General features: G+C 44.0%; 1 protein-coding gene across 1 annotated transcript in view; it reads left to right on the forward strand.

Annotated features, from left to right (window-relative positions):
* Window positions 1–14,101, forward strand: part of CCDC60 (coiled-coil domain containing 60) — a 209,766-nt gene that overhangs the window by 138,452 nt on the left and 57,213 nt on the right. The window contains exons 4-6 of the mRNA XM_027865495.1: window positions 1,877–2,044; window positions 9,485–9,592; window positions 13,926–14,033. Coding sequence (XP_027721296.1) covers window positions 1,877–2,044; window positions 9,485–9,592; window positions 13,926–14,033 — 384 coding nt within the window. The remainder of the gene's footprint in view (window positions 1–1,876; window positions 2,045–9,484; window positions 9,593–13,925; window positions 14,034–14,101) is intronic.

Genomic DNA, 14,101 nt, shown 5'->3' on the forward strand with positions numbered 1-14,101 from the left:
ACATTGTGTGAGTATGTATATGTGTGAGGGTTTGTGTGTGTGAATGTATGTGTTTGTGTGTATGTGAGTGTATATGAGTGGTTGTGTGTATGAGTGTGAGTGTGTATTTGTGTGACAGTGTGTGTATGTGTTTGTGTGTGGATGTGTGAGTGTGTATGAGTATGTGAGTGTGTGGGTATGTGTGAGCGTTTGAGTATGAGTGTTTGTATATACATGAGTGTGTGAGCTTGTGTGTGTGTGTGTGTGTGTGTGTGTGTTCATAGAGGGTTACAGAATAAATGAATGTAGAGTCCCAGCCCCTGGATTAGAATTCCACTTGCTATTCCTCACTCCTGGGTGACCTTGACACAAGTCACTTCATCCCAGTTTCCTCTTCTATAAAATGGTAGGGCTGGACTAGATGGAAAAACTGAGACTCAGAGACATGCCCAGGGTCACGTAGCTAGAAGGCAGCTGACACAGCAGAACTGGAACCCAGAGCTCCTGGGTTCCAAATCCAGCATCATAAACGTTGGCGTTGCTCAGTCACGTCCTACTCTTGGTGACCCCATTTGAAGTTTTCTTGGCAAAGATACTGGGGTGGTTTGCCATTTCCTTCTCCAGTTCATTTTACAGATGAGGAAACTGAGGCAAACAGGGTAAAGTGACTTGCCCAGGGTCATAGTAAGGGGGAGGGAAAGAAACAAGCATTTATGTAGCACCAACTATGTGCCAGGCATCGTGGTAAACACTTTACAAATATCTCATTGATAGTAAGCGTCTGAGGCTGGGTTTGAACTCAGGAAAATGAGTCTTCCTGATTCCAGGCCCGCACGCTATCCATTTCATCACCTAGCTGGCCCCCTATTTTTTTTTGTGAGGCAATAGAGGTTAAGTGACTTGCCCAGGGTCACACAGCTTGTAAGTGTTATGTGTCTGAGGCTGGATTTGAACTCAGGTCCTCCTGACTCCAGAGCTAATGCTCTATCCATTGTGCCATCTAGCTGCCCCCAAATTCTAATTTCCCTGCTTGCTGTGTGACCTGGAACACACTGAATGGCCTCTCTGAGCCTTAGTCTCCTCATAGAGAGTCAGTATAGCAAAACAGGTGAGATGCTGGACCTGGAGTCAGGAGGACCTGGGTTTAAGACCCATCTCTGATACTCCCTGTGTGACCTCAGGTGAATCCTGTAACCTTTCTAAGCCTCTAGACACCCTAACCAGGTAGCTCTCGATTCCTGCCATCGTACAATCTATAGAAGGAAGGGACTGGACCAGAGGCTCTCTCCAGCCCCTTCCAGCTCTGAGTGCCAGCTGACAAGGCAGGGTGTGAGGAACAGAGCCCGGGAAGGACAACAAGGACAAACTGTGCCCCTTTTTACCCAACCCTCCAACCACACCCCTCACAGAGAACCATGGAAACCCCACGCCTGGCATTCTCACAATAGCAAAGCACTGTTCTCGATGAACGAATGAAAAAACAAAAACATTCATTAAGCACTTACCTCTGTTCTAAGCACCCAGCGTGTCAAGTCCTGGGGTAAAAGAATCAAGACAGTCCCTACTCATAAGGAGCTCACGGTCTAATTGTGGGAAGGCAACACCCACAGGAAGGTGGACGGAAAGGCCCAGAAGTCCTAATGGTGGTAAGTCCAAAGACAAAGCCCAGGAGTTCTCTAACATGTTAGTTAGTAAGTTAGTAAGGAGAGCTTGGATTGTTATCTGCATTTCACGGGTAGGGAAACCAAGGTCCATGGCTATACAACCAGTGTCCGAGCCAGCCTTCCCAAAATCAAGTCTGGGGCTTCTTCCCCTCCATCGTGATGATGCCTCTTCTCCATAGCTTCCACCACCGCCATCTTCCATTTTCAAATTCTTTTTCCTTCTCCCCATGCAGCTACTTGATGCGGTCAGTGAAGGTGGGCCAAGGATATTTCGATATTTTGAAGGCAGAGAATGCAATGAGAAAGAAAGCCTTGATGGATAAAAAGAGAGAAGAAGAGGAGAGAAACAAATTTCAGCCACCAAAATTGCCTACCGCTGAAACCAGTGACACGAGCCTGAAGTAGGTCATTGGGACTGAGGGTCTCAGAAGCGGCTCTTTTGATTGTTTTTGTTGGTGGGGCATTCAGCCACGTCTGACTCTTCGCGACCCCATGGACTATGTCCGTAGGGTTTTCATGGCAAAGATACTGGTGTGGTTTGCCATTTCCTTCTCCAGTGCGTCCCTATTTTACAGATGAGGAACTGGGGCAAATAGGGGTTAAGTGACTCACCTAGGGTGACACAGCTAGTAAGTATCTGAGGCTGAATTTGAATTCAGGTCTTCCTGACTCCAGGCCCAATGCTCTATCCGCTGATCCATCTAGCTGCCCCTGCTATTTCAATACCTCTTAGGAGAATAATCAGTCACACCACTGAGAATTAAAATCATTAGGCAGACACTACTTGGCTAGGGTCAGAGAACAAGGATGAGACAAAGAAATTTCACCTGGACTCTTTAGGCAGATAGAAAGAACGGAGTTTAGCCTCTAATTGGCAAAACTAGTCAAATAGGAAATAATGAGAAGGTGCTTCCTTCCCCTCCCCCACAGTGTCACCCCCAGGTGTGAGCTCTTTCATAGGTAGATCTGGTTCAACTTCCTCCCCCTGCAGTAATCTGCTGGGGTCCCGGGATCTTCAATGGGGCTGTTGTCCCAGGATCTCTTCCTGATCTGGGACTTCTATCCCGAAGTCTGAGGTTCCCTCCCCCTGCCCCGGGTGAATTTGTCTGGAAAAAGTGATTTGAAGATGCTTTTGGTGCTGTTTGCCATGGGCGCATTTTGCAACGCTTGCTCCAGATGTCAGAACAGCTGGTTAGTCTGCTCTGATCCCAACACCAAAGCCAGAGCAAGGATTTGTTTCATTATTCTGTATCCTGTCTTACAATCTCCCCATGGTGTTCTTGATCCATCACTAAAGGTGTTCAGGTTCATCAGATCCTATATTTAGAGATGGAATAGACCTTTAAGGCCATGAAGTCCCATTTTATAAATGAGGAAACTGAAGCACAGAGAAGTTAAATGAGTTGTAGGAGGTGACTTAGTGAATACAGGAGTGGTCCATTGACTGCTAAAGCCACCATCTTCCCGATACGCCCGATTACCTCTGCCTTACAAGTCCAGAGGATTAGAGATTTAAAATTGGACGGGACCTTGCAGGTCATCTAATCCAATCCCCTCATTTTAGAAATAAGCACACTAGGACCCAGTATCTCGCCCAGGATCACAAGGGGAAGAAGAGCTGAAACGTGTGATTTCATCATCTGGTTTGGGGTGAGAAATCAACTGATCAGCGGTATCCTAACCAAGTCTACTCTCTACTCAATAATGTGAAATGGGGGGATTTAATACCTGTAGTCTCTACTTCACTATACTAATGGGATGCCTTAATGAGACTGTGTCTGGAAAGAGTGCCAGCTCTGGAGACTTGGTATCTTCTGAGTCTGGCTCAGCCAGAGATCAAGGGTGATGTACAGGACAGAGTTTGAAGCTTTCCCAAAGTCAGTCAAAGGGAGCACCATAACACCAGGCAGAATTGCCAGGAAATAGAACCAGTCTGCGGGTCAGATACAGGTTGATAAAGCACGTTGTGCTATGAGGCTATAGAGACAGAGCCAGCTTCAGGAACCGAGCTCAAAGTGATCATTAAGAGAGAGACAGGTAAGCATCATCAATGCAGAGCCAACCGGAACCTCTGCCACTCTGCCCAAATACCCCTCGAACATTGATGCTGGAAGGGCTCCGGGATGCTGCCTTGCCAGGGAGAGGCTCACCCTTACCCCCAGAGTCCTAAAAATGAAACCAGCATCCTTCAGGGGAGCCTCAGAGTGGATGCAGCTCACAGAGCCTTAGCTATTTAATGATAGCAATTTCCTGACGGCCCCTGCTCTGAAGGAAGGGAGAAAGTGAATTAAATGCCTCTCCCTCCTCAAAGAAACTGAGATAAATGGGCAAGGACACAGGGGCTGGGTTACAGATCCTCTTCCGGCGGCTCCCTAATAGATTTGAGAGTCACACGGTATGTGTTTGGATGGAGTCTTTAATCTCAGACTGGAGAACACGCGTCCACTTTCGAACCCATGGTTCAGATTGCAGGCCTGTGGCTTCCTTTAAAGTTTCATTAATTCCAGTGTCGGTGAATTGCACTTAGAGACATATTGATCAGGCACTGGTATTGCAGTCCCAAAGAGTGAGAAGAAGCCAGGTCCAATTCTCCTCCCATTCCCACCTTTAACCCTAGCTACCTTGCTCTGAGCGAATCATTTGGCCTTTTTCTGACCCTCAGTTTCCTCATCTGTAAAACAGAGTTAATAATGCCTGTGGTTATACTTACCCAGCTTATAGTAAGTCTCAAAAGAGATCAGAGATCAAGACAGAATCTCAGAGGTTATCAGGACCAACCATCTCATTTTATAGAGGAAGAAAACAAGGTCAATTTGCCTAGGGTCACCTAGGTAGTAAGAATCAGGTCATCTGGCCCCAGAGCCAACCCTCTCTTTCTCCAGCTTTCCATACTATGTCCTCTATATGATATAGGTAAAGCACTTTTCAGATTTTATTGTCATTGTTCAGTCATTTTTCAGTCATGTCCAACTCTCCATGACCTCATTTGAGGTTTTCTTGGCAGAGATACTGGAGCGGTTTGCCATTTCTGTCTCCAGATTCAAACTTTATACTGCTATACAAATATACAAATGCCCGAAGTTATCAGCATTTTTGTCATAATAACGTGGCAGGTAGGTGGTACTGTAGACAGAACACTAGACTTGGGGTCAAGAAGAACTGAGTTCAAATCCAGCCACAGACATTTACTAGCAATGTGACCCTGGGCAAGTTACTATAGTCTACCTCAGTTTTCTCATCTGTAAAATGGGAATGATAATAATAATAGCATCTATTTCCCAGGTTTGTTGTGAGGATCAAATAAGATAATCATTCATAAAGCACTTTGCAAACATTAAAGTATTATATAAATACTATCTATTATAATTATATTATTATTATAATTATTGTTAGATGGAAGGCTTGACTCAAAATCAGATTGATTCTAGGTTCAGATACCACCTCTGACACCTACTGTAACACCAGGAAAATCACTTTACCTTTCTGGGCCTCAGTTTACATATCCATAAAATGGGTAAATAATGGCTACAATAACTCTTACAGGGCTGCTCTGAGGCCCCAATGAAATCACATAGGTAAAGCCCTTTGCAAAACTTAGAGTACTATGAAAATATCGAATCTCACTAGAGCTGTTCAGGTGCTGGCCATTCCTAGAATCAGAAGATGCCAGGGTGGAAAGGGCCTTTAGACACCATCTAATCTGACTCTTTCATTTGATGATGAGAAAACTAAAACCCAGAGGAGCCAATATCCAACCCAAGGATACAAATAGCAGAGCTGGGGCCACCAAAGTCAGAGCTCTTAGACACTGCACTGTCTCTCCGACCATACCCTAGTGGATGAATTGTCTATTAATGCTCCATAGGATATCAGCAGTCTGCCAAGGGGAGCAAAAGATCAAGTACCCCTCTCAGTAAAATAATCACAGCATCAATAAGGCTTTCCTGGGTTTTATGCTAGCATTGAGAATATGGTAATCATTGATGATGATGATAATAATAATACTTGCTTCTCTAGCTCTTTAAAGGTCCACAAAACTGGCTTTCTCACTTCTGATGCATAAGTCTGTATGATGCTGGGCAATTCACTTCACCTCTCAATACCTCAGGCAGCTCTCTAAGACTACAAGATGCTAAGCTGGTATCAATTCACATTGATAGAGGGAGTTTTCTAGTTCTCATCACAATGAAATCGTGTGAAAGGAAAGAAGGAAGGAGAGAGAAAGAAAAAAGAAAGGAAGGAGAGAGAAAAAGAAAGAAAGGAAGGAATAAAATGAAGAAAGAGAAAGAGAGAGAGGAAGGAAGGAAGGAAGGAAGGAAGGAAGGAAGGAAGGAAGGAAGGAAGGAAGGAAGGAAGGAAGGAAGGAAGGAAGGAAGGAAGGTGGGAGGGAGGAAGGGGAAGAAAAGAGAGAAAAACAAGAGTGGGGAAAAGGACGAATCAACAAGGAGAACCTTTTTCTAAGTTGAAAAAAAATAACTTCCTAGGAGCATAAATCACTATGAGTCAGCTAAGAAAGTTATTAGGAATGACAAAAGATGGGAATAGTCAATATTGAAGGGGTTGTGGGAAAAGAGGCACATTAGTGCATTGTTGGTGGAGCTGGGGATCAGTACAGCCACTCTGGAAAGCAATTCAGAATTACGCAAATATAGTGACTAAAATACCCAGAACCTTGCACCCAGATATCTCACTACTAGGCATGTACCCCAAGGAGGTCATTGAAAGAAGAAAGCCCCTATCTACCATAAACTATTTATAGCGGCACTTTATATGGTAGCAATGGATGGGAAACAAAGTGGGTGCTCATTAATTGGGGAATGGCTAATCAAACCGTGTTCTATTAATATAATGGAATGTTCTCTGGTCCAAAAGATGATTAATGTAATGCTACAGAGAAGCATGGGAAAACTTGATGAACTGAGGCAGAGAGAAGTAAAGAGCTAAATTTTTTAAAATGTACATTTTGACAATTACACAAATGGAAAAAAGAGCCATAAAATCTAAAGTGAATATTGCCAAATCACACAGAACACACCTGGCCCCAAACAAGAGATGTGAGAAGACATACCCACCCCACATCTTTGCATAAGGAAGAGGTCCATACATGTGGATCAGGAAACATATTTTCAGATTTTTCCAATGTATTGATTAGTTTTTTCTGATTTTTCTTTTTTATTCTTCCTCTTTTTCTTTTATTGAAAAAAATTTTTCTTTGTTCTATGGGATGGCCGGGAAGGAGAGAGAGAAGGATTCTTGGAGAAATTTAGATAATGTAAAACCAAAAGACATTAGTAAAAATTTTACTCTTAAAAAGAAAAGTTAGTAAGCCAGGCACTAAGACAGAAGTGGAAGAATTTAAAAGAGAATTGAGTTTAAATCCTGTCTCTAACACTAACTATGGGGAGGTTGGGGGGGAGAGAGGAAGGAAGAGAGGAGAGGAAGGGAGAGGAGAAAGAAGGTATGGAAAGAATGATGGGAAAAGGAGAAAAAGGAAGAGGAAAGAAAATAGAAAGAAGGAGGAGGCCTTATTTCTCAAATACATAAAGAACAGAGTCAAGTTAACAAGAATATGAGTCATCCCCCAATTGATAAATGGTCAAAGAATATGAACAGTCAGTTTTCAGAAGAAGAAATCAAAGCTGTAGTCATATGAAAAAATGTTCTACTTCACTATTGCTTAGAGAAATGCAAATTAAAAGAACTCTGAGTTACCACCTCATACCTATCAGATTGGCTAATAAGGAATTTTAAAAATGGAAAATGACAAATGTTGAAAGAAATATGTAGAAATTGGGAAACTAATGCACTGTTGGTGGAGTTGTGAACTGATCCAACCATTCTAGAGAACAATTTGAAATTATGCCCAAAGGACTATAAAACTGTGCATGCCCTTTGCCCCAGCAATTCCACTACTAAGTCTATATCCCAAAGACATAAAAAGGGGGGAAATAACCCGTTTGTACAAAAATATTTATAACAGCTTTTTGTAGGGGCAAAGAATTGGACATTGAAGGGATGCTTATCCATTGGGGAATGGCTGAACAAGTTATGGTATACGATTGTGATGGAATACTATTGTGCTATAAGAAATGACAAACAGAATGCTTTCAGAGAAACCTAGGAAGACTTATATGAACTGATGCGAAGTTAAGTGAGCAGAGCCAGAACATCGTACACAGTAACAGCAATATTGTTCTATAATTAACTATGAGTAACTTAGCTATTCTTAGCAATACATTTATCCAAGACAATTTCAAAGGACTTATGTTGAAAAATGCTATCCACCTCCTGAGAGAGTATTGATGGAGTCTGAGTGCAGATTGAAGCATAATTTTTTCACTTTATTTTTCTTGCTTTTTTTTTTTTGCAACATGGCTAATATGGAAATGTTTTGAATGATTTCACATGTATAATTGATATCACATTTCTTGCCTTCACAATGAGTGAGGGAGGGGAAGAGAGAGAACTCAAAAATTTAAATGAATGTCAAAAACAAATAATAAATTAAAAATTAAAAAAATAAAGATAAGTAGAGAGTAAAAAGGAGGGAGGAAGAAAGAGAAAAGAGGAAGAAAGGAGCGAGGTGAAGAAATGACAAAAGATGGGGCAGTTAGGTGGGGCAGTGGATAGAGCTCCAGCCTTGGAGTCAGGAGGACCTGAGTTCAAATCCGACCTCAGACAATTGACACTTACTAGCTGTGTGACCCTGGGCAAGTCACTTAACCCGGACTGCCTCACCAAAAAGGGGAAAAAAAGGACAAAAGAGAAGAAGAGGAAAGAAAAGAGGAGAGTTAAGGAAAGAGGAGATGTCAAGGAGGACAAGAGGTGAGATGAGAAGAAAAGAAAGAGGAGACACTTACATAACTGCTCATTAGCTTGCCATGTTCTAAGAGGACTCTGTACAATTGAAAAAATACTTGGAGTTAGAGCGTCTTGCCCCATCACACCTGGTGTGACAATCCTGGGCAAGCTGCTAAACACCTCCGGACCTCAGTTTCCTCGTATGTAAAATGAAGAGTGGGTTGCCTCTGAGGTCCCTTCCAGCCCTCAGACCCACAATCCCATGACCTGGGAAGGCTTTAACCTGAGACTTCACTTATTCCTTGGAAAAATCCTCAAGTAACTAATGAAAGGGGCTTCTGAGGTCCACTGGGAGGGAAGTCAAGGAAAAATACCCCTGGACATTTTAGTCAAATAGTTCCTAAACTTTACAATTCCAGATTAAGCAGGACGACAAAGAACTGCACCTCACCCCATGGTCACTGAATCTAATCAGTTCAAATGAGATAACATTTGTAAAGCATTTACCATAGTGCCTGGAACATAGTAGATGCTGTATTAATGCTAATTATTACTGACTGAACTATAAGACAGCCACTCAGAGAGACAATTTTACGTATTTGAGGTCTCAGGACCTGGGTTCAAATCCTAACACACTTCTTCCTATCTGAGTATTCTTGTGTCAGTCATTTCTACTCTCTAGGTCTCAATTTCTTCATCTGTAAAATGGGGGGGTAACGCTGAATGAGATGGATTCTGAGGTCCCTTCCATCTCTAAATCTGTGACTAGGGTTTGAATCCTGATTTTGCTGTCTCTGTGACCCAGGAAAAGTCACTTCAACCTTCCAGGTTCAATTCAATTCAATGAACATTTATTAAGCACCTACTATGTGGCCAGGCACTGTGCTAAGCGCTAGGGATACAAAAAGAGGCAAAAGACAGTCCCTGCCCTCAAGGGGCTTGCAATCTAATAGAGGAACACTGGACAAGGTGATACAAGGAATAAGCCTAGTGGAATTTCATTCAGCTCAATCAACGCTTCTGCCTTTTCGCCCCCACAGCTCGTATGATGGAGTGAGAAAAATAGGAAGGATGCCAGATGTCATTCTACGGCCTTTCAACCCAGTGCACAACTGTCTGAGCTCGCCCTCGCTATCTCAGGCACAAGTGTGAGTCCCCCAGACTCCTTTCTGTCCTGTTGGGTTTGCAGCCTTCTAAATAGGAACCAAAGAAAAGTGAGTCAGCGTGGCAATGCGTGTGGGCCACGCTCCAAAGCTGCTTAGCTATGTGGAATGATAACAGAAAGCAGAGACTGAACATTATAGCAAAATGGAAAGGGGTTAGCATTGAGGGTATCTTTTATTTGTAAAGCCAGGCATCAAAATGGGGAATATTTTTCCAGCATCAGGTAAAAAAAAAAAATGTCTCCCAACTCTTAATATGAGAGGCAATGTGGAATTGTGGATAGACAGCTAGCCCTAAAATCAGGAAGACCTGAGTTCACATCCTGCCTCTTGATATATGTTGGCTATATGACCTTAGGCAAGTCACTTAACTCTTTTAAAACAGGGATTCCTAACCATTTTTGTGTTCGGGACCCCTTTGGTAGTTGGGTGACGCCTAGGGTAACCCCCTTCTCAGAATCATGTTTTCAAATAATTGAAGTTTCAGTTAGAAGTTAGTTTGTGGGGGGAGGGGAATATGCCATTTTTTTCATGTTCATATATTCCCTGAAATCTATGCAGGGACTCCTTGGACAGGGAGACCCCAGGTTGAAAACCCCTACTTTAAGACTATAAGTTACAAAATTGAATTGCCAGAGGGAGTTTCCTCATCTGGACTTCTCTATATCAGGGGAAACACAGGTCTAGTCTCTATCCCAAATACAAAATAACTCTGTGACCCTGGGCAAGTCATTTCCCTGTGCCTCAGTTTCCTCATTTGTAAAATGAGAGGGTTGAACTCGGTGGCCTCTAAGGTCCCTTAAAGGTGTTCACACTAAGGTCTGGGTAAGTTATCAGAGGCAAGTGTTGGCTCTGCCCCAGGAAGAACTTCCTAACAAAAAGAGTTGTCCAAAATGGGAATGGACTGATTTGAGAAATGGTGGCCACCTCCTCCCTGGAGGTCTTTAAGAAGAAGCTGGCTCCCAGGAGGGTTGGAGGAGACCTCAAGGGCCATGGAACCCAACGCTCTCATTTTACAGGTGAGCAAACTGAGGTCAGCGAGGGGAAGTTCTTAAGGATGGTAGGTCTAGTATTTGACGGGACGCCAGCTGCCATTAAGGCAAAGCCCTTCATTTTAAAGCTGAGGAAACTGAGGCCCAGAGAGATGAAATGACTTAGGGTCATAGAAGCTCAGAAGTGAAAGGAAGTCTATAAGCCTCCTTACCCCACCTGCTCATTTTACAGAAGAGGAAGTTGGAACCAGGGAGTTTAAGTGACTTGCCTCTAAGTCACACAAGTTAATAAGGATCACAGGTGGGATTTGAACTCAGGACCTCTGTCCCCAGAGTCACTCTTCTTTCCACCTGATGAACTCTTTCAAGAGTCACTTTGCTCATAAAGGTGGGGGAAAGGTTGAAAATCATGGACTTTATGTTTTGGACAGTGTCCCTGGACACCCAAGCTCACTAAAACCTCCAGCTCCTAATATTATCTTACAGTCATTCCCTGTGCATGCATGAGACAAGTAGGTGGCACAGTGGGTGGAGTGTCTAAGCCTAGAGTCAGGAAGACCTGAGTTCAAATCCAACCTCAGACACTTATTAGCCATGGGCAAATCATTTAACCCTGTTTCCCTCGGTTTCATCTACAAAGTGCACTAGAGAAGGAAATGGCAAACCACTCCAGCATCTTAGCCAAGAAGACTCCAAATAGGGTCATGAAGAGTCAGAAATGACTGAAACAACTGAACACAAGTACATGAGTGTCTTCTTACTCCAACTGAGTTAGGTGAATCCCCCTTAGAGGGCAGTCTGGACTGACATTGGTACCAGGGCTTGCTGATTACCTTTCCCACCGACTTTCCTGGAAATGGGGAGGGCAGATTCCTCCTTATGGGTGTGAAAAGCCCACGAACCTGCGAATATTGATCTCTCTGGGAGAGGCTGCTTTCAGATAATGATAATTTTCAAGTCGTGGTAATGGGCAGAGCTTTCCCGGAGTTATCCCGGGGAATGGGGGAGGACCGGGGTTAGTTGGGAAGATGCTAAAGTTGTTTCCAGTAAGGAGCATCCAGACCGTTAACCTTATCCTGTGTTGATCTGTGGAGGTGCTGCCCTGGCAGCCTCTGGCTTACGGATGTCTGGTTTATATGAGATCCCATCCCTAGAGCTGGAAGGGTACTTCAGAGGGAATTTAATCCAACCCCCTCATTTTGTCTGATTAGGAAACTGAGGCTCAGGGAATCTAAATGACTTGCTCCCATTTGGTCCTCAAAGCAACCTTATGAGGTTGGTGTCATTATTGCCCCCATTTTAAAGATGAGGAAACTGAGGCTCAGTGAGGTTAGAGTGACTTGCTGGAGAATCACACAGAACATATGTGTCTGAGACAGAATAACAAGTGACTTACCCAAGGTCACATAAAACTTAAGCATCAGAGGCAGGACTTGGGGCTATTTACTCTGACCTATAACTTGAACAAGAATCCCCCCTGCTATATCCCTGACAGGCTTTGTTTGAAGACACAGCCAGTGAGGGGAGACCTCACCATCTTCTGAGACATAGTGAATAGAGGGCTAGCTCTGGGTTCAAATCCTGTCCTCAATGTTTACTTTCTTTGTGACCCTGGGCAAGTCACTTCGAATTCTGCCTCAGACATTTTAAGAGCTGTGTGATCCTGAGCAATGCCTGTTTGCCTCAGTTTCCCTCATCTGTAAAATGGGGGCCATACTAGCACTTCCCTCATGGGGTTGTTGTGAAGATCGGCTAAGATTAAATCACTAAGTGGATTATTTATGTAGGTAGCACTTAGTACATGCTTTTCATTCCACTATTATTACTCTCAGCAGAAGTATTATTAGTACTACTACTATTATTATTATTATTATTATTATTATTATTATCAATCTCCTCTGTCTTTGGACAACCCTGGTTGTTGGGAAACATCCCCTTATATCAAACCTAAATTGGCACCCACTCCCCTCCCCCATACAGCTCTCTCCTTGAAGAAGAAGCCCATTAAGAGAGAGGAGGCGTCTTCCCCAAGGGCCTTGAACCTGGGCTCTTCAAAGCCACATGTTTCCCCTGCCAGTCCCTGGCCTTACAAGCCCTTCCAGAGGGCCCAACCCCTTCATTTTACAGATGACGTGAGTGAAACCTGGAGCAGTTACCCAGGGTGAGATAAGATTTGAACTCAGGTCTTCCTGACTCTTAGTAGAGCATATAATCCTTCACCACCTTCCTCTCAAGAATTGACCGTGTACATCTTTCTAATTTACTCATCTGTGTATGTTGCTAAAGCAGCATAGGACAGTGGACAGAGCATTGAATTTGGAGTTAAAGGGCCCAGGTTCAAATCCTGCTTCAGACACTTAGGTGATCCCAGGGTAAGTGCCTTCTCCTCTCTGGGCCTCAGTTACTGTAATTGTAAAATGAAGGGATTGGACCAGATGGCCTCAGAGGTCTCTTCCGGCTCTCCATCTATGGCCCCGTGGTGTCAAGGCAGTAGGTTTTAGTGGAAGGGTCATTGGGCTTGGTGACTATATGACATCACTTCCTGTGCCTCAGTTTCCTCAAGTGAGATGGTTGGTCCCTTCCACCTCCAGGTCTAGGATCCTTTATCTACTGTTTTTCTCCAGCCAAATAGAAGCTCCTTGAGGTCAGGGGGTGTTTTGCTTTTTGTCTGTGTCCTCAGTGCTTAGCACAGTGGCTGGCACATAGCAGGGGCTTCATAAATGCTTTGGATTGGATCGAATCTAATCTGAGAAGGGAGAGGATTCTGCAAATGAGGGGCATCAGGGAGGGCTTCCCATAGGAGGTGGTGCATGAAGCAGCAGCCGGGGGAGAGGGGTTCCTGCCAGCCTTTGGTAGATCCCTGAATGTGCCTTCCCACACCCATGGTGACTAGACTCAGCATTTCAGGGGCCCCAAATTCCATGAGCATCAGTTTGTCAGCACCTCAAGTGGTCTGTAGCATGATGGTGCAGTGGGAACAAGGGCTGGATTTGGAAGCCGAGGGCCTGGGGAAAGCTCAACTCTGCTCATTTATGCCCTGAGTGACCTTGGACGAGTCATTTCACATTCTCAGAGCCTCAGTTCCTCATCTGTAAAATGAGAGGTTTGAGCTTCTTGATCATAAAGGTCCCTTCCAATTCTAATCCTGATTATGAGACGAGCATCCTTGGGAAAAGCACTTCTTACTGGGCCTCAGTTTCTTCCACTGTAAAATGAGGGGACTGGACTAGAAAATCTCTAACGTGCCTTCCTTCTTTCTCTGAAGTCCCTAACCCTCCTTCTATCCTCGATTCTTCGTGACCAGATTGTTCTCTTTGTCTTGGTAGAGAGCCCCTCTTCCGGCAACTCTGTGCCCTCCATTGGCTCCTGGAAGCATTGACCATCGACCACAACCACCATGGAATGAAACCGGTGATAACCTGCTGGAATGAAAAGTAGGCCACACACTTTCCAAAGAGGGTTATTTTTCCCCTCTTCTGTATGCCTTGTTTCTCCTTATCCC

The sequence above is a fragment of the Vombatus ursinus genome, unplaced genomic scaffold (assembly GCF_900497805.2).
Source record: "Vombatus ursinus unplaced genomic scaffold, bare-nosed wombat genome assembly UNPS02001287.1, whole genome shotgun sequence".
Lineage (NCBI taxonomy): Eukaryota > Metazoa > Chordata > Mammalia > Diprotodontia > Vombatidae > Vombatus > Vombatus ursinus.